Raw genomic sequence first — 23059 nt, 5'->3', positions numbered from 1 at the left:
TGGCAAGAGCTCCCTTCCACTTTCCTGTGTCCTCTTACCATTGGACTGTGGTGTCTCTTCTTAGACAGACCTCACCCTTTTACACTACTGAGTAGTATTCTACCGTATGGATAGCCATTTTTGGTTTTTTGGGTTTTTTTGGCCACACTGCGTGGCTTGTGGGATCTTAGTTACCTGACCAGGGATTGAACCCAGGCTCTTAGCAGTGAGAGCCCTGAGTTCTAACCACTGGACGGCCAGGGAATTCCCTGGACCACATTTTCTTGGCCCATCATCAGTTGATGGACACCTAGGTTGTTTCCACTCTGGAGATGTTGTCAATAACACTGCTGGAAGATTCGTGAATGGGTTTTTGTGTTTCATTTCTTCGGGAGTGACATCATAGGTCGTATGGTAGCTCTATGTCGACAACCTCAGTTTCTTCCTACCCTCGTTTATTCATGCAGGGCCCATTGCAAAGTGAAAATGTGGGCCCTTTCTTCAAAAATGATACAGTATTTTAGGGCGAGGACAGCATAGCATTTGACTAAGCCCAGGGACCCTCTACGGAGAAGGCAATGGCACCCCACTCCAGTACTCTTGCCTGGAAAATCCCATGGACGGAGGAGCCTGGTAGGCTGCAATCCATGGGGTCGCGAAGAGTCGGACACGACTGAGCAACTTCACTTTCACTTCTCACTTTCATGCATTGGAGAAGGAAATGGCAACCCACTCCACTGTTCTTGCCTGGAGAATCCCAGGGATGGGGTCGCACAGAGTCGGACACGACTGAAGCGACTTTGCAGCAGCAGCAGCAGCAGGGTCCCTCTAAGTGCAGGTTCCTATCCTAACAGGGAGAGTTTGAAGCTCTGCAGGAGGCTTGGTGGGGCTCCGTCCAGGGAACTGTGAAGGCAGTTGGTAAAAATGCTCCAAATGCCACATAATGTCCTTCTGATCAAGGAAAGGCGACATCATATTAAGCGGATTGCATTTACTAAGATGCAGAGTTGTTGATCCCCATGGAAATGATGTAAAATTTTAAGCTCTGATATTTAAATGCAGTATCTAAAAAATGATTAACTTTTGTGTTGAGCTGATTATTTTTTTTTGTTTCTTGAGTTAACTTTTTAAAAAGAAATCAGTGTTTAAAAATTCAACTGAGTAAATTTGAAGATCTAATTAGCTTTATTCAACAATTTATGAATCAGGCAGCATCCCATCTAGCAAGCAGAAAGCTTCTAGAAGCTGTACAAAATGGAGATTTTTATGGGCACAGTTCAGTTCAGTCGCTCAGTTGTGTCTGACTCTTTTTGACCCCAGGGACTGCAGCACTCCAGGCTTCTCTGTCCATCACCAACTCCCGGAGCTTGCTCAAACTCATGCCCATTGTGTCAGTGATGCCATCCAACCATCTCATCCTCTGTCGTCCCCTTCTCCTCCTGCCGTCAATCTTTTCCAGCATCAGGGTCTTTTCCAATGAGTCAGTTTTTCACATCAGGTGGCCAAAGTATTGGAGTTTCAGCTTCAGCATCAGTTCAGTTCAGTTCAGTTGCTCAGTCTGTCTGACTCTTTGCGTCCCCATAAACCGCAGCACACCAGGCCTCCCTGTCCATCACCAACTCCCGGAGTCCACCCGAACCCATGGCCATCGAGTCGGTGATGCCATCCAACCATCTCATCCTCTGTCGTCCCCTTCTGCTCCTGCCCTCAATCTTTCCTAGCATCAGGGTCTTTTCCAATGAGTCAGGTCTTCACATCAGGTGGCCAAAGTATTGGAGTTTCAGCTTCAACATCAGACCTACCAATGAACACCCAGGACTGATCTCCTTTAGGATGGACTGGGTGGATCTCCTTGTGGTCCAAGGGACTCTCAAGAGTCTTCTCCAACACCACAGTTCAAAAGCATCAATTCTTCAGTGCTCACCTTTCTTTATAGTCCAACTCTCATGTCCATACATGATTACTGGAAAAACCATAGCTTTGACTAGGTGGACCTTTGTTGGCAAAGTAATGTCTCTTCTTTTTAACACACTGTCTAGGTTGGTCACAGATTTTCTTCCAAGTTACAAGCATCTTTTAATTTCATGGCTGCAGTCACCATCTGTAGTGATTTTGGAGCCCCCCAAAATAAAGACTTTCACTGTTTCCATTGTTTCCCCATCTATTTGCCATGAAGTGATGGGACTAGATGCCGTTATCTTAGTTTACTGAATGATGAGCTTTAAGCCTACTTTTTCACTCTCCTCTTTCACCTTCATCAAGAAGCTCTTTAGTTCTTTTTCTGTTTCTGCCATAAGGGTGGTGTCATCTCCATATCTTAGGTTATTGATATTTCTCCCAGCAATCTTGATTCCAGCTTGTGCTTCATCTAGCCTGGCATTTAGCATGATGTACTCTGCATATAAGTTAAATAAGCAGGGTGACAATATACCGCCTTGACGTACTCCTTTCCCAATTTGGAACCAATCTGTTGTTCCATGTCCAGTTTTAACTGTTGCTTCTTGACCCGTATACAGATTTCTCAGCAGGCAGGTAAGGTGGTCTGGTATTCCCATCTCTTAAAGATTTTTCCACAGTTTGTTGTGATGCACACAGTCAAAGGCTTTGGCATAGTCAATAAAGCAGAAGTAGATGCTTTTCCGGAACTCTCTTGCTTTTTCTATGATCCAATGGATGTTGGCAATTTGTTCTCTGGTTCCTCTGGCTTTTCTAAATCCAGCTTGAACATCTGGAAGTTCACAGTTCGTGTACTGTTGAAGCCTGGCTTGGAGAATTTTGAGCATTACTTCGCCAGTGTGTGAGATGAGTGCAATTGTGCAGTAGTTTGAGCATCCTTAGAGGAACTTCCCTGGTGGCTCAGATGGTAAAGCATCTGCCTGCAATGCAGGAGACCTGGATTCAATCCCTGGGTCTGGAAGATCCCCTGGAGAAGGAAATGGCAACCCACTCCAGTACTCTTGCCTGGAAAACTCCATGGATGGAGGAGCCTGGTAGGCTAGAATCTGTGGGGTCGCAAAGAGTCAGACACGACTGAGAGACTTCACTCACTTTGAGCATTCCTTGGCATTGCCTTTCTTTGGGATTGGAATGAAAACTGACCTTTTCCAGTCCTGCGGCCACTGTTGAGTTATCCAAATTTGCTGGCATATTGAGTGAAGCACTTTAACAGCATCATCTTTCAGGATTTGAAATAGCTCAGCTGGAATTCCATCACCTCCACCAGCTCTGTTCTTATCAATGCTTTCTAAAGCCCACTTGACTTTGCATTCCAGGATGTCTGGTGCTAGGGGAGTGATCACACCATCGTAATTATCTGGGTCATGAAGATCTTTTTTGTGTAGTTCTTCTGTGTATTCTTCCCACCTCTTCTTAATCTCTTCTGTTAGATCCACACCATTTCTGTCCTTTATTGTGCCCATCAATGTTCCCTTGGTATCTCTAATTTTCTTGAAGAGATATCTAGTCTTTCCCATTCTATTGTTTTCCTCTATTTCTTTGCATTGATCACTGAGGAAGGCTTTCTTATCTCTCCTTGCTATTCTTTGGAACTCTGCATTCAAATGGGTATATCTTTCCTTTTATCCTTTGCCTTTCACTTCTTTTCTCAGCTATTTGTAAGGCCTCTGCAGACAACCATTTTGCCTTTCTGCATTTCTTTTTCTTGGTGATGGTCTTGATCACTGCTTCCTGTACAATGTCATGAAGCTCTGTCCATAGTTCATCAGGCACACTATCAGATCTAATCTCTTGAATCTATTTGTCACTTCCACTACATAATTATAAGGGATTTGATTTAGGTCTTACCTGAATGGTCTAGTGGTTTTCACTACTTTCTTCAAGTCTGAGTTTGGCAAAAAGGAGTTCATGATCTGAGCCACAGTCAGCTCCCAGTCTTGTTTTTGCTGACTGTATAGAGCTTCTCCATCTTTGGTTGCAAAGAATATAATCAATCTGGTTTTGGTATTGACCATCTGGTGATGTCCATATGTTGAGTTGTCTCTTGTGTTGTTGGAAGTGGGTGTTCGCTATGACCAGCGCGTTCTCTTGGCAAAACTCTGTTAGCTTTTGCCCCACTTTGTTTTGTACTCCAAGGCCAAATTTGCCTGTTACTCCAGGTATCTCTTGACTTCCTACTTTTGCATTCCAGTCCCCTATAATGAAAGGACATCTTTTTTCGGTGTTAGTTCTAGAAGATCTTGTAGGTCTTCATAGAACCGTTCAGCTTCAGTTTCTCAGCATTACTGGTTGGGGCACAGACTTGGATTACTGTGATACTGAATGGTTTGCCTTGGAAACAGAGTTCTTTCTGTTGTTTTTGAGCTTGCACCCAAGTACTGCATTTTGGACTCTTCTGTTGACTATTAGGGCTACTCCATTTCTTCTAATGGATTCTTGCCCACATTAGTAGATAAAATGGTCATCTGAGTTAAATTCACCCATTTCTGTCCATTTTAGTTCACTGATTCCTAAAAGGTTGATGTTCACTCTTGCCATCTGCTGTTTGACCACTTCCAGTTTACCTTGATTCATAGACCTAACATTCCAGGTTCCTATGCAATGTTGTTCTTTACGACATTAGACGTTACTTCCATCACCAGTCACATCCACCAACATGTGTTGTTTTTGCTTTGGCTCCATCTCTTCAATCTGTCTGGAGTTATTTCTCCACTCTTCTCCAGTAGCATATTAGGCACCTACAGACCTGGGGAGTTCATCTTTCAGTGTCGTATCTTTTTGCCTTTTCATACTGTTCATGGGGTTCTCAAGGCAAGAATTCTGAAGTTTCTTGTCATTGCCTTCTTCAATGGACCACGTTTTGTCAGAGCTCTCCACCATGACCCGTCTGTCTTGGGTGGCCCAACACGGCATGGCTCATAGTTTCATTGCAGTTAGACAAGGCTGTGGTCCATTTGATCAGTTTGATTAGTTTTCTGTGATTGTGGTTTTCTTCTGTCTGTACCCTGAGGGATAAGGATAAGAGCCTTATGGAAGCTTCCTGATGGGAGAGCCTGACTAGGGGAAACTGGGTCTTTATGGGCACAGAGGGTGGAAAAAGGAAGCTAAGAGGGTAGGTTGCTCCAACAAGGGTGGCTTACCTTAGGGAAGGGAGGGCTCTTACACAGGTCACCTCCCTAGTGCTGATCAGACTGTTGGGTTGTAGACTTATGGGTTTAAATTTCCACTCTAGGGACAGGCTGCAACATCAGTTAGATTAGGTACTAAGGCTTGATAGGTTTAGCATAAGTGATTAGATCTTGGACCTGTTGATACTTTTTAACAGCATGGGGATTAATTTAAAACTTTTAAGCTGTGACATTTAAGTTCAGTTCAGTTCAGTTCAGTCGCTCAGTCTGTCCGACTCTCCGCGACCCCATGAATCACAGCACGCCAGGCCTCCCTGTCCATCACCAACTCCCGGAGTTCACTCAAACTCATGTCCATCGAGTCGGTGATGCCATCCAGCCATCTCATTCTCTGTCGTCCCCTTCTCCTCCCGCCCCCAACCTTTCCCAGCATCAGAGTCTTTTCCAGTGAGTCAACTCGTCGCATGAGGTGGCCAAAGTATTGCAGTTTCAGCTTCAGCATCAGTCCTTCCAATGAACACCCAGGACTGATCTCCTTTAGAATGGACTGGTTGGATCTCCCTTGCAGTACAAGGGACTCTCAAGAGTCTTCTCCAACACCACAGTTCAAAAGCATCAATTCTTCGGCGATCAGCTTTCTTCGCAGTCCAACTCTCACATCCATACATGACCAAGGGAAAAACCATAGCCTTGACTAGACGGACTTTTGTTGGCAAAGTAATGTCTCTGCTTTTTAATATACTATCAAGGTTGGTCATAACTTTCCTTCCAAGGAGTAAGCGTCTTTTAATTTCATGGCTGCAATCAGCATCTGCAGTGATTTTGGAGCCCCCCCAAAAAAATAAAGTCTGACACTGTTTCCACTGTTTTCCATCTATTTAAACTCAGTATCAAAAAAATGATTAAATTTTGTGTTGGACTGATTATATTTGATAAAGCAAGAGCTATTTAATACCACAGAAATAGTTTCGAAAATGTTTAAACTTTGACAATTAAACTCAGTTTTTCGAAAATGATTAATTTTGTGTTGAACTGATATTTATCAGAGAGGGTGCTATGTAGTCTCTAGTAAGCAATTTAAAAGTCTAAGTTTTGCTATTTAAACTAATTTCCCGAAAAGGATTAACTTTAGGCTGGGGGCTCTTCAGCAGGACTGGAGAAGGTAAGCTCTGAGCCGTGACGTCGCGATACCCACCTCTGCCTGGTCGGGTCCAGCGGGGACAACGGACCGCTAGGCGGGAACCAGGGCCAGCACTTCACGTGACCTCGCGCCCGGGACACTCTTCCTTGCATCTAGATGGGCGGTGCGCGCGCTCTGAGACCCGCCCTAGGGGCGGGGCCCCGGCCGCGCCTGCGCCGTGACTGGTTCGGGAGGGCGCGCCCCGAGGGGGCGGGGCCGCGCGGGGGCGGGGGCGCGGAGGCCGGAAGGAAGCAGGTGGGGGCGTGGCGAGCGAGGGAAGCCCGCCGGCCTGCAGATAACCGTCGCGGCCTGATGACGTCGCACAATGGCCGGCCCCCGCGGGTAGTGGAGCCCGTTTGTTCCGCCCGCGTCGCGCCTGAAGCCGGAGCCTGTGAGCAGCGGAAAGGCCGAGAGACGCCTTCTCCGCGCCGTCCCGACCCCTGCGAAGCCGTGGCCCCCTCTCTGCCCTCGAGCTGAGGTAAGTGGTGGTGGTGGCTGGGAGGCCTGGCCGGCGGGAGAAGGAGGCCGAGGCGGCCGGGCAGGGAGCGTGGCGGCGGCACTGAGCCGAGGCCCGGAGCCTCGCCGCCTCTGCCTCCCGGGAGCACACCAGGCTGCCCCCAGCCGAAGCGTGACTCTCGGGCCCCGAGAAGAGGACGCTGAGCTAGGCACGATCCCAGGTTCGGTCCGGGCGAGCTGGCTGGGGGTCCTAAATCTCCCTAAGCTCGAGCGCCTGGCGGCTGCCTCCGCACTCCGTCGTGGGATTGATCTCCCGAAGCTGTCATTTCTCTTCCGGGACATTCGCGTGGCACTGCTTTCCGCCCACAAAGATCGGGGTGCGGAAGGAGGCACGCAAGTTCGCCCTCCGGACTGAGGATAGGCTCTTCGGGAGCTTTGAGCTCTCTGGATCCTCCTGGAACTTGCTCTCTCGACTTCCCGGGCGGCACAGGTTGCCCCAAGACGCACGCCACTCTTTGGAATAAACTTCCCTGTGTCCCTTTGGTTAAAAGCCCATAGGATGCCGGGTCATTGCTGGGAGAACCTAAGACTTAAAAACTTCCAGCCTTACTCCTGCTAAAACTTAAGTTTTCCTGAATACTCTGTGACAGCAGAGTTTGCCGGATAGAGTGGTTGATCATCTTATATGACCTGTTCAGCTCTACATCTGTGAGTGCAGGTCAGTCTTTAGATCCATTTGGGGAGAATGGAAGCAGAGTGCGTTTGGGGGCATAGCACTGGCTTTCATCCTTTCTCCTTCGTGTCGCCTGTGAAGTGGTCCTGTCCCAGAGCAGAGGTTGGGATTCTCAGGGTGAAGCTGGACCCAGGCCAATTCCCGCTTCCCAGGCAGGGGCATCGTTGCCTGATGATGTTACAATCTGAGCACAAGTGTGGAACCCACCCTGCTCTGGAAACCAGCCACATGTGTCCTGGAGGCTAGAATTGCTCTCTAGTTTTTGGTGGGTAAAATAGCTTTGTGAAACCATTCCAGAGAGCAAAGGAGGTGTTTTCCTTTTTCACAGATCAACTCAAGGTGAGTGCTTCCTCCCTGAGAAGTCGTTTGGTTCAAGCTTAGTCTGTTTGGGGATGATGTCTATCACCAACCAGTCTTGACATCCTTCCTTTGGATGTTGTAAATCCATGAAGTTATGAACATGAATTTAACCAGATGTACCAGAACTTGGGCATTCAGATAGGGACAGCTCTATTACAAATTGTTGTCCTGAAAGGTTAGACTTGTATTTCATTGGTGCTCTTTTGCCAGAATCTCTTTAGAAGTCCTGTTTTGGTAGTAAATATGCAAGCCATAGGAGAAAAATCAGTCTTATTCAACAGTTACACCACATGTTTGACCCAAAATCATCTTACCTGGCTTGGGAACTCACTTAACCAGACTAGGCTTTGAACGGCTTCCTGCTGACCCACCTTGAGAGAGGGAAGATTTGCTGCCACTGAGAGTGCCTGGGGATTATTCTGCATGTTCTAAAGTTCTCTCAGAAAGAAAAGTTCCCAAGTGTTTTGTACTTTAGCAGGGTCCTTGAAGTCAGGGTGCAGGCCTTCCAGAATGACCTCTGGAAAACGAGGCAGCACCACTCTGGGTCTCAGTTCCAGAATAGTCTTCTAAAAAGTAGACACTTATTTCAAGTTTCTTTCTCTCATGCAACAGGTAATTTACAACCAAGGAGACTTTGTGATTTATTCAACAAGCATCTATCAGTCTCCGTTTGCCAGTGTACTACGCTGTGGAGACACAATGATGGACACTATTATTCTCTTTTCCAGGCAGTTTCACTATCTTGTGGATCAAAGGCCTAAAGAGTTATAAACTTTGCCAAGAATGCCCAATGATAGGGTGACTGTGTGAGAAGAACACACTCAGTGAGAGTTGCGAGCCTGGGAGTTGTGCAGAGGCGCCCAGAGGACCCTGTGTTTCACTGTGCACACTCCATAGGCCACATGTTTTCCTGGCTCCTGACACATAGCACTTACTCAGATATTTGCCAAATTGAATTAATCTCAGAATAGGACACTGATGCCCAGAGAGCCAGTTAACTCTCCCAGAGTGGGCCTGAAACACAAACCACATTCTGACCCCCAGCGGTACTCCCCTCCTGCCCAAAAAGGTGTCACTCAGGGTGCTTCTGTTAAGCAAGTCAGTTCTTTGGTATGTTTTCCTCTGCAAGCTGTTTGCCTGGATGTAGTCTCAGATTGTAAAATCCCAGGAGATTCCCACAGGGAGAGAAAAAGTGGGTCTCCTTTCCGCAGGAGAGTGTCAGGGCTGCCTGCGGGTGACTGTGTGTCCTGGTGTGCCTAGGAAGGCTGTGACTCGTGCCTGTGGTAGTTGTCAGCAGTGCCGCCAGGTTCAGACAGTAAGTTGTGTGGTAGCCATTTGCTGAGCTCAGAGGACCCAGGAGAGTCTGAGTTCTTCCACTCACACCCTTCATGGGGGGGATGTCTCCCAACAGACTTTGCAAAAGGATAATGGCATTATAGCTTGGTGAGCGTGGGTACATGGTAGAATACTGCGCAACATACTCAGGGCAGTAGTTCTCAGTCTAGGGAGGTTTTGAACTCCCAGAAATGGGAGATAAATTGCTTATGTCCAGGTTTTTCTAGGGAGAGGAGCCATCCCCTTCCTCAGATTCTCAAAGCCATCCGTGCCCCCCCCACCCCCCGCCGCAGCACTTGTCCACCTGGATCAAAGCAGGTGCACAAAGGGCCTTTGGCTAAAAACAGCCCTTTAGAGGAGGGAAGATGTCTGTGCTTGGGGAGGGGGGTGAAGTGATTTCCATAATATAAACTGAGGGGCGCATGAAGGCTCTGCCAGGACTTCTTTCCACACACCATTCAGCAGCCTTGGGATTTTAGTTTGAGACAGCTTTTCATGTGGTGTTGGTATAGAAGTGTGCACCTTTGGGGGATTTCTTTTGTTAGATTTACCTTTAGTTTTAAGTGCCTAAGTTTCAAACTTAAGACACATTTAAAATAAGTGGTGTCACAAGTTCGATTTCCGTATGATCATCACTATTTTTTACCTAATAGTCTGTATGGAGTATGGACTATATAGTAACTTTTTCATCTCTGTAAAAACCTTATCTTTTGGGTTATAGAAGGGCTCGGACAGGAAGCTAGATGGATCAGCACAAAACTTGAGAAGGGAGAAGAGAACAACAGACAAATCTTCTGGGTCAGTGGAAGTCCCCGGTCGATGTGTGGGCTGTATTCCAGAGCAGAATTTGTAGAGTCATTTGGTGCTCAGGTCGCATTTTCCTGTAGAACAATGGTGATGTGTGGCAGTTAGTCCCAGGGCAGGTAGCAGGAACTCATGTTCTGCATCGGGCCGGCTCCAGGACTGGGCAGCAGAGTAGAGACGCCAGCTTGAACTGCACTCAATGGCAAGGTGACCTCGGTTTCCTTCTCTGTGAGGGGTAACATCATTTGTCTGAAAGGTTGATGTGAGGGACTAGATCCAGTGCCTGGCAGAGTAGTAGTCTCGCCGCAGGTAGGGTGGCTGTTGATTTCGCTGCAGAGTTGTTGTGAAGACGTGATCGTGTCTAGTCCATTCTCTGGTATGTGTTGGGTGACTGGCCCCTGGGCAGTCTCATTGGGAGTTGGACACGGGTGTTGGAAGCCATCAGCTTTGTCTCATCTCGCTGCTGCAGTGACTTCTAGAGTGGATGCTGTTTCCCCATATTTCAGATAAAGAAACCGGAGTCTGGCAAGTTTATGAAATTTGTCCAGGACCCTAAGGCCAGGAGGCAGTGGAGCAAGGATTCGGGTTCTGACTCAGAAGCCCACACTGATCCCCATGTCCCAGAAAGACACGGTCCACTTGCTTGAGTTTGTATATTTGAAGCTAGGAGCTCTTTTTCTTCCATTTCTTACTGTAGGATTTAAATCCAAGTTTGCCAAAATGCACAGAGCAATTTGGTTGGACCTAATCATGACAATGGAACCTTTTGGCACCTGGGCCCCAGGAAGGGGCTGTTATCATGTTACTCACAAGCAGCCTTGGTGCCAGGAACGGTGAACAGGATAGTGTGTTGCAAGGCTCAAGTAGCAGTTGTGTGGATTTTAAGCTAGTTTAAGAGGACACTTAATTTTGGTTACTAGCCGATTAATTTCAGGGGCAACTTGGTTCCCAGGGTTGCCTTTAGACTGTAGGATGTGACAATCGGAATTTGTCTGAGGCTTAGTGACCAGCTGTGTGTGACTGCCTGCCTTCAGGGTCCTAGGGGACCTGAAGGTTGCCTGGGCAACTGGGGAGTGAAAGTCCCTGCCTCTCTATGGAGAGGTTTCTTATGCACAGTGTAGTAAAAGCTGTGCAAGGGTAAGCATAGGACATTGTATACCAAGGAAAATCTCATACGTTTCATTGATATCATCAGCTAAGGTGGGGCGGGAGGCTGCTGGTTTGCCACTGGCTCCCGACTGGTTGCCATCTGCCCAATGCTGTATCTGGAGGAGGCGAGGATGTGGGCCCTGTCTTGGTAGCTTTCTCACCTTGCTGGTTGCCCTGGGCTGCCAGAGGGATGTATGTGGTGACAGGCTCTGCCCTGTGCAGGGAGGCAGCAAAATACAGCACTTTAGGACTGACTTTTTAATATTAATAATTCCTTCAGTAGGCCTACCTCTGGACAGTGTTGTTAGAAGGCCGCAAAGGGAATCATTTTCTAAGCTGTCTACTTTTAAGTGACTTTGAATGGATTGGTTTGTAAATTCCTTTCACTGCTGACTATTTATTTATAAAGTGATTAATTTTAAGTGGTTTATTCTTATGTGTGCTGAATTTTAATAATTTCCGTTATCAGCAGAAAAACATTTTTTTAACTATGGGTTCAGATACCAATTCTTGATATGTTCATCTTTAAATGCATGTTCTCCTTTTGAGCGTGTACATTTAAAAGATATATTTTAAAATATTGGTTATATATAAATGTATAAATAATTTTATATAACTATACAAATACGGGTATGTGTGTTTTCAGGTTTCATCAAAATACCATGTAACATGACTGTGGCATACATTGTTTTAAATAAAAAATCTTGAAGACTCAGGTGAACATTAAACATTTCACTGTTCCTGCTCTTTCACACCAGCTTGATGATGACCCCCGGCCTGGTGGATAGTCAGTGTTCGCTTGTAGGCTGTGTGGTGTTGGTTGGCTATTTGGTGTTGATTTCACACACACACACACACACTCTCTCTCACCCCAGCTTATGCAACCTGCGTTTAGAACAAATGGGACAATCTTCTGTCTTTGCACGTTAGGGTGGGAAAACCAGGAAATAGTCACTTTATAATTAAATCTAGTTAGTAAAAATAGAAAAGAAATCTTCTAGGATGACAGTCAGTGTTTTTATATTCGAGACTACTGAAACACGTACGATTTTCTGCCAGAGTTGTTTCCTGCAGCATGCCCATCCTAGAAAGGTACTTCTTGAGAATCAGGGTGCATGGAGGCCTTCTGGCGTCCCTTGGTGGCTCCAGAAGGACCTGTGGTTTAAGGAACACCCCCAGTGATTGTGACTCGGCAGTCAGGGCTAGGCCTGGAGAGATGTATGCAGGAGCAGAGACAGCCTGCATCCTGGGGTATGTCCGAGGCAGTTGGGTTTGTGTTCCAGACCCTGTAGGGGGCTCCAGACAGTGGTCAGGCGTGTTGCCTTCTGGTTTCCACCTTGTTCCTAATGCACATCCTCCTGAATTTCAAAAGAAATTCCTTTAAGGGCCCAAAAAGCTATTGCTTGTGGTGCCCATCTTCCTGCTCACTGTCTGATAAGCTTGGGTTGCCCTGGGAGGAGGGGGGCATGCTGGGGCTCTTGCCACCCGGTGGCTCCGGGTGTGGGGCTCCTGACGCCCAGCTCAGCGAGCCTGGCCTGACCCCGTGGAGGCCTGGGCTGTGGTACCTGGTGCTGCTGGTCTGCGGAGCGCAGTCTCGGATGTGGAGGAGCCGGGCAGCCGTGGGTCCTAGCCCTCCTGCAGATTAGGAGCCCTCCTGAGGCCAGGAGACCCGCACAAGACTGACTGGCCCTTCTGCTGGTTGCTCTGAGTGTGTTCTTTCTTTTGCAGAACCGTGGGTACTGATGGATGTGGCCGAGAGCCCTGACCGGGACCCTCGCTCTCCAGAGGACGAAGAAGAAGAGCAGCAGGGTCTCTCGGACGATGACATCCTGAGGGAAAGCGGGTCTGAGCAGGATCTGGACGCTGCGGGTGGGAGGGCTTCCGACTTGGAGGACGAGGAGAGTGTGGCCCCGGGACTGAGCCAGGAGGACGAGGAGAGTCGCTCCGACGAGGACGACCAGGACTCTGAGGCTCAGGAGCTGAGCAGGGGCCCGGCCAGCCCCCCACGAGCCGAGGGGGACCGTGCCAGCGACCTGAGGGACGAGGCCTCATCGGTCACCAGGGACCTGGATGAGCACGAGCTAGATTACGATGAGGAGGTGCCCGAGGAGCTGGCCCCCGGCGCGCAGGAGGACGACACTGAGAAGGCCGGGCCTGAGGATGACGAGGAGCGCGGAGAGGGGGCTCCTGGGGAGGAGGGGAAGGCGGGGGTCCGCACCGTGGAGGACACAGAGCCCCCAGAGGCTGCCAAGGAGAAGAGGAAAGAGGATGATGATGGGGAGATCGACGACGGGGAGATCGATGTGAGTAGGCCCGGTGGGCGCCCTGAGAATGGGGTAGGGGGCTGGCGCTGGGGCCGTTGTCGTGGTGGTGAGGGGGCACTGAAGGCATGGAGACTAGCCTGGCCTGGAGTCGGCAGCTGGCAGAAGTTCCACAGACCCTCATTCATCTGTCTGGTGCTGTTGGTTGGATCGTGTTAAAACTTGGGATTTTTTTTTTTTTTTTTTAGCATTTTCTGCCTTTTTTTTTTTCTGTCTTTAAGTACTATTTGAGTTAGTGTTCAACTCGAACCATTGTGGATTTCAATTCCTGTTACATTCTCGAGACTAAGGAAACTTCCTTCCAGTTTTGTCTATTATTTTGGCTATTTTTCTCTTTGTCCTCTGCTGAGGGTCTCCGCTAGGCCAAGCTTCCTTGGAAGTGTCTCCTCGGGACTGCAGAAAATGGGATTGTGTGTCAGAGCACTTTGACTTTTGACCATCACGCTCTTTTAACTATTTATATTAATCTGGCCTTTGGGGTTAAGGAGGAGGTATCTGGTAATAATCGTCTTCATTGTGGGCAGTTGGGTTTTTATGACAGATAATCCTGATGAAAGAACTTCCAACACCGTCTTTTAAGAGGTTGAATTTTGGGGAGGGAAGAATCTGAAGTCCTGCCGAGAAATTCTTTTACTCAAAGGAGGGGATAGAGGGACAGAGGAGATTGACAGGACCTGGAGTTTTAATATCCCAGGAAGGAGATTCTGCTCATGGGAGAGGCTCTGAGGTGAGAGGTGTGAGGAATAGCTCTCAGAAATGCTCTGGGTTGCCGAGGGAGGGGGTTGTTGGTTAAGTATGTGAGCTGGATTTGCCTGACACGCTGGCTTCTCCGGCAGCTAGTACGTATGCTGCGTCTTGGGGCCATGGTTGTGCCTGGTATTGCTTCTCTCACTTCACGAGAACAAAACTTTGTGGGGCATTACAAGCTCATGTGTATAGTTACAAGCTTAGAATTTTAGATCTTTTGTCTTCTCACAACTAAGCATAGCAGATGGTCTCCTAAGCTAATAGCCACTGCTTGTTAGTATTATACTTACTTACAAGGGTGCTGTCAGGACGTTGTCTGTGAGCATTCTTAGGTTCTGCCAGCTGTGCTTCCCTTGCAATTTGGAAAATTCTCAACCAGAGGATTGCCAGAAGAAAAAGATGCCATGAGACTCCAGTTAATCAGTTTGGATGACATTTGGAGCAGAAGACGAAATCATTGATTGAGGTTGCCCATGAGTTTGGTCTCAGTTTACAAAAAGAAAAGCTGAGTCAGTGTCCTCCCCCTAGGACCTGCGGCTGGCAGGTCTGGGCAGTCCTCCCCCGTTAAGAAAGGATGAGGTGCAAGCTCTTCTTGCTTCAGCTGTGAATAGTCCGTAGGGGAAGTTCATCAACTTCTCAGCCTTTCCATGCTCGCATGCAATCAGATATCTCCCCACAGGTCCTGGGGGCTCTCCCACTGCACTGAGTTAGATGTGGTGGCTTAGGACATGGTGTTGACCTGAGCTGGCCCAGGAAAACACCTGTGGTTTGGAGATAGATGGTTTCTTCAGAAACAGCATGAGAAGTAGAAATCCAGGTTGACTTTCTTGCCCACTTGACCCTAGATGATTGTTTGGTTTGGCTTGTGCCTGTCTGGCCTCTCAGGAGGGCCCCAGAGCCCTGCTGGCCCCAGGCCCATCTTCATTCAGCCACAGAGTAGCGTGTCGTCCACATGCACCCCCACGGGCCCTGCAGTGTGCTGAGCAGAGCCTGTCTCCCCTCGAGACAGGCAGGCCTGGACAGGGGTGGGCGCTATGAATGGAGACTCGGGCCCTCACGGGAGCCCCTCTGGTTCAATTGTGCCCAGCTGCCTGCATTCCAGGCTCCTCCCCATTCTTGGATCACTTGCTTAGATGTTACGCCCTTTCTGTGGGCTCTGCCCCTGACTGTCGCATCAAGCTCGGTGCCTTTGCTGTGATTCCACAGTCAGCTGACTGGGTCATCAGTGTGTGTTCCTGTTGCTCTTTAGCACCCTCACCTCCAAGAACACAAGTGATTTACCCTTCTTTTAACTGAGAAGTGCTTTTTTCTGTTGGGGTACACTGACCTACCTTTTTCCCTTGTAGGCTTTGGGTCACTGGGACAAGTCAGTTGGTTTGGCAGGAGTCAGGCTTCCTCTCCCAAGCTTTTCCACTTTCTTGGTGGTTTCCTTGGTAGTGACATCAGTTTGTACAATGAACCTTTGACGTTCTTCTGTTTGAACCACGTGGTTTATAACTCAGGCCTTGACTGACTTGTACATGTTTTGGCGAACTACCTTCAGATACCAGTGCCCTTCTGGAAGTGCCACTTCCCTGCTGCAGTGGGAGGGGATTTTGCAAACAGGATTGTGGGTTAGCTATTTATAGCATCTGGCTTATTTGTGGAGGGGGCCGAGGGTCCCCGCCAAGTGACAGCTGAAGCTCGGGTGAACTTGACTTAGTCAGCGGTCTCACCTGTGCCGGCAGCTCAGACAGCCGAATGGCACGAGCAGCCTTGTGTGCCTTGCGTGGTCCTGCACAGAGCTTCCTCCCTTGAGGGTCTGTGACTTGCCTTTGCAAACACCAGTCCTTCCACCTTTGGCCCTTCCATTGTCTCCTCCGCTTTGTGACTTGGTTCTGTTTTTATGTCTCGCACGTCATCTGGTTAACAAAACTTTGGCACCTGGAGCGTGCCATCTCCACTTGGGAAGGGGCGGAATATTCTGTTCCCTTCCTCCTTTCGTCAGTGACTATCGCACTGGTAGGGTGGCTGTTCAGAGACGGCGGGACAGTGCCCGCACCCCGAGTGGACTGTCCACACAGCTCAGGCAGAAGCAATGGCTCTCGGCCCAGCCAGGGGTGAGCACAGCTTGGAAGCCTTTTCTTTGCATGTGGGCTTTGTCTTTTCTCCTGTTCGCATCTGCCTGCTGCTTTCGTGTCTGGACACATAGAGTCTTCCACCAAAGGATTTAGGGGCTTAGGAATCTGGGGCATTCACAGCACTGCCCTCTGGTGGGAGGTGGAGAAGCAGCCGCGGTGGCCTGGCCCCAAGGGATTCAGTCAGGCCTCCCGCCGCTTGGCTAGTGGGGGCTGGACCACTGTGCTTGCTTAGCCGAGCGGCCCAGAAGCTCTGGGGTAGGAAGGCTGCCCTCCTGCCAGCGCCGGACACGCTGGAACCTGTTTGTGGTTTGTGTTTATTGCTTCGTGCACAGGTCCTGGGTCCCCTTACAGGCGCTGCTCCATACCCCATCACCATTTGGAAACCAGAACATCATCTCTGGCTCCACAGGGTGTGCATACGGGATTATAGACCTGAACTGCTACCTCACTATACAGGTGCAGAATCGGGGGTTCAGGGAGCCCCTGGTTGGCCCAGCAGCCCCTGGGCCTCTGCTCTGGGGCATGTGCCTGCATCTGCTTCCTTATCTGCTGTGGCTGGGGAGGTGCTGGGTTGGAAATGATTTCTTTTTGTTGTTGAGGTCAAAGCCCAACTTTATGGGTTTGTTTTGTTTTAAGGAAAATAACCCACACAAAGGAGAAGGTAGAAGTCACCTGTGCTCCCCTCACTCACATTTGACTTGTTGCCTCTGAGGGGTTTTTCCTGTCACGAGGCTGAGCGCCCACCACATGTGTCCCCTGAGGCCCGGGTGGGAGCTCTGGGTGCTGGAAGGGTGGGGAGGAGGGCAGGGCTGGAGCCAGGGGGCCAAGTCCACGGTCATGGTAGCAGGAGGAGAACCCAGGCCACCCTATGCCCTGTGCCCCATGCGTACTCATCCCAGGGACATGCTGCCTGGTTCTCCCTAGATTTGTAAACTGTAGGGGGGCCTGGCGCAAGCTCCCTGAGTTAGTTGTTGGTGCCCTTTTAGCTATTTGCAGAGCCACCAGTTTGCTTCTGGGGGCACCTGCTCTCTGCTGGCTCCGCTGTAGGTCACAGGATCAGGGGCCACCCACCGGAATTCCTGCCAGTTACAGCCCTGACCTGGTGCTAGGAGCACTGGGGGTGCTGGCTTTAGAGACATCCTTCTTGAGTTGTATTTGCTTGAAATTCTTTATAAGATCTCAGAAATCCTATGTGTTCGTCACTCGAAAGGCCATTGTGCTAAATGAACAGTTAGTTGACGATTGAGAATATTCTCCTGCTGGGTGATTTACTGATGCTTTCCTCTGTCTGGTGTCTGAGAAGTGGCTGAGCTGGGCAGCTGGCTCCTGATTGCTCTTGTGAATATCAAGAGTAACATCTTTGCAGAAACAGATCTGTAACCTGATCGAGTACACTGGCTGTGAATCTTGGTTTCTTAAAAGCGGTTGCTCTGTGCTCATCATTTCAATTGCTGTGCATTGCTTTCCAAACAAAACAGAAGAGTTGAATGAGTTCTGACCTCTCAAAAGAGTTTTGTTTTTCTAATGAGAGCACACAGAATCCGCTCTCAGCTCTGATGTGAGCATCTGTATGACCGTGACAGATAGCACGTGAGGTGGTGGTGCAGGACCCCTGAGGAAAGCAGGAAGGACAGGGCTGGGAGACAGGGGTGGGGGCCAGGAGATGATGCTGATCACAGGGCACAAACTTCCAGTTATTAGGTGAATAAACTCTCAGGACCTTTAAAAAAACTTGTTACTTTCTCTGAAAGAAATCATTCTGCTGGCCCTCTTAAGAGAGATAGCTCTCAGGCATCTGTTCTTTTCTTTACAAAATACTTAATAACTTGGTGTTTTTAAGGCAGAAATTATACAAATATTTAAGCTTTGGAATAAGTCACCTTAAGTCCAGGGTTTGTCTCCAGTGTTTCTTCACTCAATGAAAAGTGTTTATGGTGAGTCCGATGCTGCGCTTGGAGCAGCAGCAAATGAAAAGCGGATGGTGCCATTTGATTAGCAGCAGCGGCAGCTGGGGCTGTGTCCGAGGTGGGGGGCTGTGGGGCCTCTGACTCAGGCTGTGTGTTACCCGCCAGGGAGGAGAGGCGAGAACATGGTCAGGCCAGACTCACCACGGTCACAGAGCTGTGGGGAGCATGAGGAGGGCCACGGGTGTCAGTGCCTGTCCAGAAGCAGTCCCCAGGCTGAGTTGGACGGGCAGCCGTTTGGGCGAGGGCAGTGCTGCAGGAGATGAGGAGGGTCTCCCAGACCTCTGCCCCGCTTGTGGTTCCCTTGTGTTGACCACACGAGGGCGCTCTGGAATGGCCTGCGGACCAGGAGGGGCTCTATCCTGGACTGAGCATCTTAACTCCAGTAACAGGGCGCTGGATGCCTGCTCGGGCTAGGGGCCATCCTGGGCTGGGGTTTCAGCTCAGGGGCACAGGTGGGGGGCTGGGGAGGGTTCAGAGCGGTGGTCCAAGTTGCTCTCTGAAATCCCTGGAGGAAAGACCCCACCCCGACTGTGGTCTTGAAATAGTCTTGAAACCCTCCTGCATTGTAAAACCAAGGTTAGGAACTGTGGGCCAGAACAGGAGGAGAAGGCCCTGGTGTAAGCTGAAGTGGATCTGCTCGCTGACCTGAGTCGCCTAAATTCCCTCTTCCTTGGCCCTAGACTTGTAAATTAGAGAAGTGCCTAGTTTAAAGGACACAAAATATTTTTTCCTATAAATTTTAAGTGTAAAAAATATTAAAAACCTGAAGTGTGGCCATTTCCTGCCCAGAGTTGCTAATTAAGAGAACTGTGATGACAGCCTGGCCTATGTCACATACATCACAGAACGTTGTTTCTTGGTGTTCGCTGTGATGCTGCAGTCTTCTTTGTGAGCTTCGATCATCCCCGTTGCCCCATGAGGAGGAGTCTCAGGTTTGGAATCTTGTATGAACGTGGCTGCGTGAGTCGCGTGGCCGTACCCTTTCTAGTTTAGGGAGTGCGGTGCGCGTTGGTAGGCGTCCTTCCCGCCTCGTCACCTCATTCAGATGGGTCTCTCTTCAAGTGACGCTGTCTCTGTTTCAGGATGATGACCTGGAGGAGGGTGAGGTGAAGGACCCCAGTGACAGGAAGGTGAGGCCTCGTCCCACCTGCCGATTCTTCATGAAAGGTAATTGTCTGTGTGAGGGGCCTCTGCGTGGCCCATTGGTGTGGCTGTTCCCGGGACAAAGGTGGTGGTTCAGCCCTGAGCCTGGACAGAGCTGTTCTCGGGGCCGCAGTGGCCATCTGTGGTGGCTGTGGCAGAGCCTCACTCTCAGCCACGGGCCTTTCCTGGTCACTCTCGTGCCTTGCTCAGAGGGCAGCCAGCCTTCTTGTTTCACCCTGGGCTCCAGCCCATCTGCCCAGCACAGACCCGTGTCTCCACTGTAGACAGCATCACTCCTTGTCTGAGTGGTTCTTTTTCTAAGGCCACGTGCCCCGGCCGCCAGCTGTGACATTTCCCAACTCTGTAAGGAGAGTTCCCACTTGTTACCAGGTGTCAGAGGCTGGAATGGAGCCTGTAGAAGGGTTGGCCTCTGAAGGCAGCAAGGCCCCTCCCTCTTGCAAGGCGGACGGAGTGAGTTGAGTGGCTGTGACAGAGAAGGTGTGACAAGGGGCTCTCAAGCCCAGGATGTGTGTGTCGGGGCTGCTCCAGCACAGGGCCGTCCGGCATGTCTGTGAGGAGCGGCCCCTTGCACCAGAGGAAGGTCTTCTCCTGCCCGGGCTTGCTGTGACCCTAGACACCTCGCACACTGACCCAGCCCACCTGTGCAGCCTAACGTTCACGAGAGCTTCCTGTACTTCTTTTCCAGATGTTGTGACACCATTGTCCACTCCTCCACCAATATCAAATTCCATACCATTCAGAGGCCAGGTTAAAGGTACAAAATATATGATATTCGTCTCTCTAGTACCGCACAGTCCCCCTGCTCCGGAGGCCAGACTCCTTTCTTCTGGATCCAGAATCCTGCCGTGATGCCAGGGGTAGGGGGAGGCTCTGAGGGCAGGACGTGGCCGTGATGGGCTCATGGGGGGCGGGGCTGGGCGGGGGGTGGTGGTGGAGCCCCGTCCTGCAAGTGGCCTTGAATGAGCCCGTCCCTTACACCAAGGTGACCAAGGATGCAAGCGCCTAGGAACGCGCGGGGCCCTGGTCAGCACGTCCTGGGTCGTGTCCTCTCGGCTATGCCGTTTCTGTGCTGCTCGTTGCTGCCTCAGGATGGCTCCACTGTGCAGCCACATGCACCTTTCCCTAAGGATGCAAATAAATACGCAGCACCTTCTAGAAAGTAAATGCTTACAGCTTCTCAAAGCCTGAGGTATTTGAAGTGTCAGTATTTCAGAAAACTTAAATTTAAGCCAAAGACTTCCTTGCCATAAAGACTTCAGTCTATCTCTGGAATTTCTGGAGTAAATCAGTGGAGCCCGTGGAGCCCAACATGTGCATGCACACACATGTGCTGCGATCATTTCCAGTTAGCACTGTGCACAGACCCTGTGACTAGAAGTCTGGCCACGGTCAGTACCCGCCGGAGGCCCCGTGGCAACAGGGCAGGAGGCTGCAGCATCCACCTTTGAGGGCAGAGAAGCTCTGGTCAGGTGCTTGGTTTCTCACTACTGAAGGACTTGCCAGAATTTAGCTCCAGAAGCACACACACTACAAAGCGAAACTGGTGGCCATACACAGAGGAGCATCGGAGGGTGCTGGAGGGGGTGCCCTCTCCAAGGACGTATGCAGGGAGGGGAACTGTGTCACAGCACAGCAGGGGAGGTGCCTCAGACCCCACTGAGTGCCCAGGTGGGGTTTCAGGGAGTGACATCCCCCCCCCAGTGTGTCAGGCCTTTCTTGGTAGAGAAGTCAGAATCTACTGGTAAGCAGTGTTTTTTGCAATTTAATTCGGCACATTCAGTAACTTGTTTCAGAAATATACTTTTTAATTTATAGTTACCCTTCCCCAAATATTCTGTTTACTCTACAGAATAATGTGATAGATAACTTCTTTGGATGTTTTGGGACACACCTCTTGCCTTTCCTTAGATAGGAGAAAGATTTTGGGTGTAAACGTTTTTGCTTGTATGCAGTTTAAAAGATTATAAATTGAGATGAATGCTTTTCGGTTCTCTCCAGTAGCAAGAGTCACTGTAAAATAAAATGAAGTTTGCTGTGTCTGGTGAGGATGTAGAGAAACAGAACCTTATACCTTGGGCGCAGCCTGCTCAGAATGTATGATGGAGAGGGCTGCGTCTGAGCCAGCTGCTTCCCTCCTGGGTGTGTCCTGAGCCACAGGGAGACCTGTACACAAATGTTCATAGCAGCGTAGTCATAACAGGCAGAAGGTAGAAACAGCTCCAGTGCCCATCCAGCTCATGAAGGGATAAACAGGATGTGGTCCATCCATACCAGGGAATCATAAAAGCAATATGAATGAACCCGAGGACACTGCTGGTCACTAACAGCCCATATTGTGCGATTCTGCTTATGGGAACTGTTCAGGGTGAACAGATCCATAGAGATAGAAAATGGGCAGGTTATTGTCCAGGCCAGAGTGGGAGGGGCAGCCATGTTTCATTTTGGGAGGTGGAATGTCCTAGAACTATGTAATAGCAATGGTCGGGCAACTTTGTGAACATACTAAAACCCACTGAACGGTGCCCTTTAAATAGAGGTGTTTTATAGTACCTGAATTATATCTTAATTTGAAAATACTTAAACAGTGTTTGTTAGCTATATTTCTATTACAAGTTGTGATCTGCAGATTGTTAGGTTGCCCAAATGGACACATTGATGTTTGTAACCAATGACAACAATGTACTTAGGAATACAAGTTGAAACATTTTAAAGCACTAGTATGTTGTTTATGGTATATTTTCACCTCTCACCTACTTAGGTTGAGTCATCAAAACATGAAGTTGTGTCCACAAAGGTATAAATAGCATTTTCTGTAAATTGTTCTGCTCCTGGGTCTCTGATTACTTGGCTGTCAGTAGCACCCAGCCTGTTCTGCAGGCCAGGCCTCCTGTGTCTGCTCCTTCCTGCGCCCCCCCCCCCACTTTCTTCCTCTTGTTAAAATTGTGGTAAAAAACACAATATAAGATTTACCATCTTAACTGTTTTTAAGTGTCCATTTCATTGGCCTTCATTGTGGCCATCACCATCATGGGCCTCCATAGCTCCTTTCATTATGGGAACCTGAAACTCTGCATTAGACACAAGCTCCCGGCCCTTGGCCTCTGCCCACCTTGTCCCCGTGAAGCTGAGTACCCTGTGTGCCTAACAGAAGTACAGTCTTGTCCTTTTGTGACGGGCTTATTTCACTCAGCACGGTGTCCTCAAGGTTCATCCGTGCTGTAGCAGTGTCGGGATCGCCTTCCTCTGCAAGATGGAGTAACAGTCCACGGTGGGGGTGGATCACGTTGTGCTCACCCAGCACCCGTCAGTGGACACCTCGGTTGCTTCCTTGTTGGACCTGTTGTGATCATGTTGCTGGGAACATGGGTGTGCAGACGCCTCTTTGACACCCTCCTCTCCAATCTTTTGAGTATACCCCCGGAAGTGGGGTGGCCTGGTCTTGTGGTAGTTATGTCTTTAAAGTTGTAGGAACTGCCCTACTGTTGTCCATGTGGCTGTGCCATTTTGCATCCCACCATGTCGCCTGGGGTTTAAGCTCTCTCCTTGTCGATGCCTGTTTTCTGGTTTTGCAACAGTGACTGTCGTCATGGGTGTGGGGTGGTGTCTCCCCTGATTTGCATTTCCCTCTGATTAGTGATGTGGAGCATCTCTTCAAGTGGT

General features: G+C 49.4%; 1 protein-coding gene across 2 annotated transcripts in view; it reads left to right on the top strand.

Annotated features, from left to right (window-relative positions):
- The first annotated feature begins 6543 nt into the window (after positions 1-6543).
- Positions 6544-23059, top strand: part of ZC3H18 (zinc finger CCCH-type containing 18) — a 43669-nt gene continuing 27153 nt past the window's right edge. Inside the window, exons 1-4 of one of the 2 annotated variants that reach the window (XM_055412970.2) lie at positions 6544-6721; positions 12809-13383; positions 19318-19402; positions 20085-20153. In XM_055412970.2, the coding sequence (XP_055268945.2) occupies positions 12823-13383; positions 19318-19402; positions 20085-20153 (715 nt within the window). In that variant the 5' untranslated portion in view covers positions 6544-6721; positions 12809-12822. The remainder of the gene's footprint in view (positions 6722-12808; positions 13384-19317; positions 19403-20084; positions 20154-23059) is intronic. The other variant, XM_055412971.2, reaches the window with a different exon arrangement.

Source organism: Moschus berezovskii, chromosome 22 (genome assembly GCF_049115385.1).
Source record: "Moschus berezovskii isolate FMDL1 chromosome 22, NW_MosBer_1.0, whole genome shotgun sequence".
Taxonomy (NCBI): domain Eukaryota; kingdom Metazoa; phylum Chordata; class Mammalia; order Artiodactyla; family Moschidae; genus Moschus; species Moschus berezovskii.
Note: the sequence above shows the minus strand (reverse complement) of the source record. Positions and strands in the feature narration are given on the sequence as shown.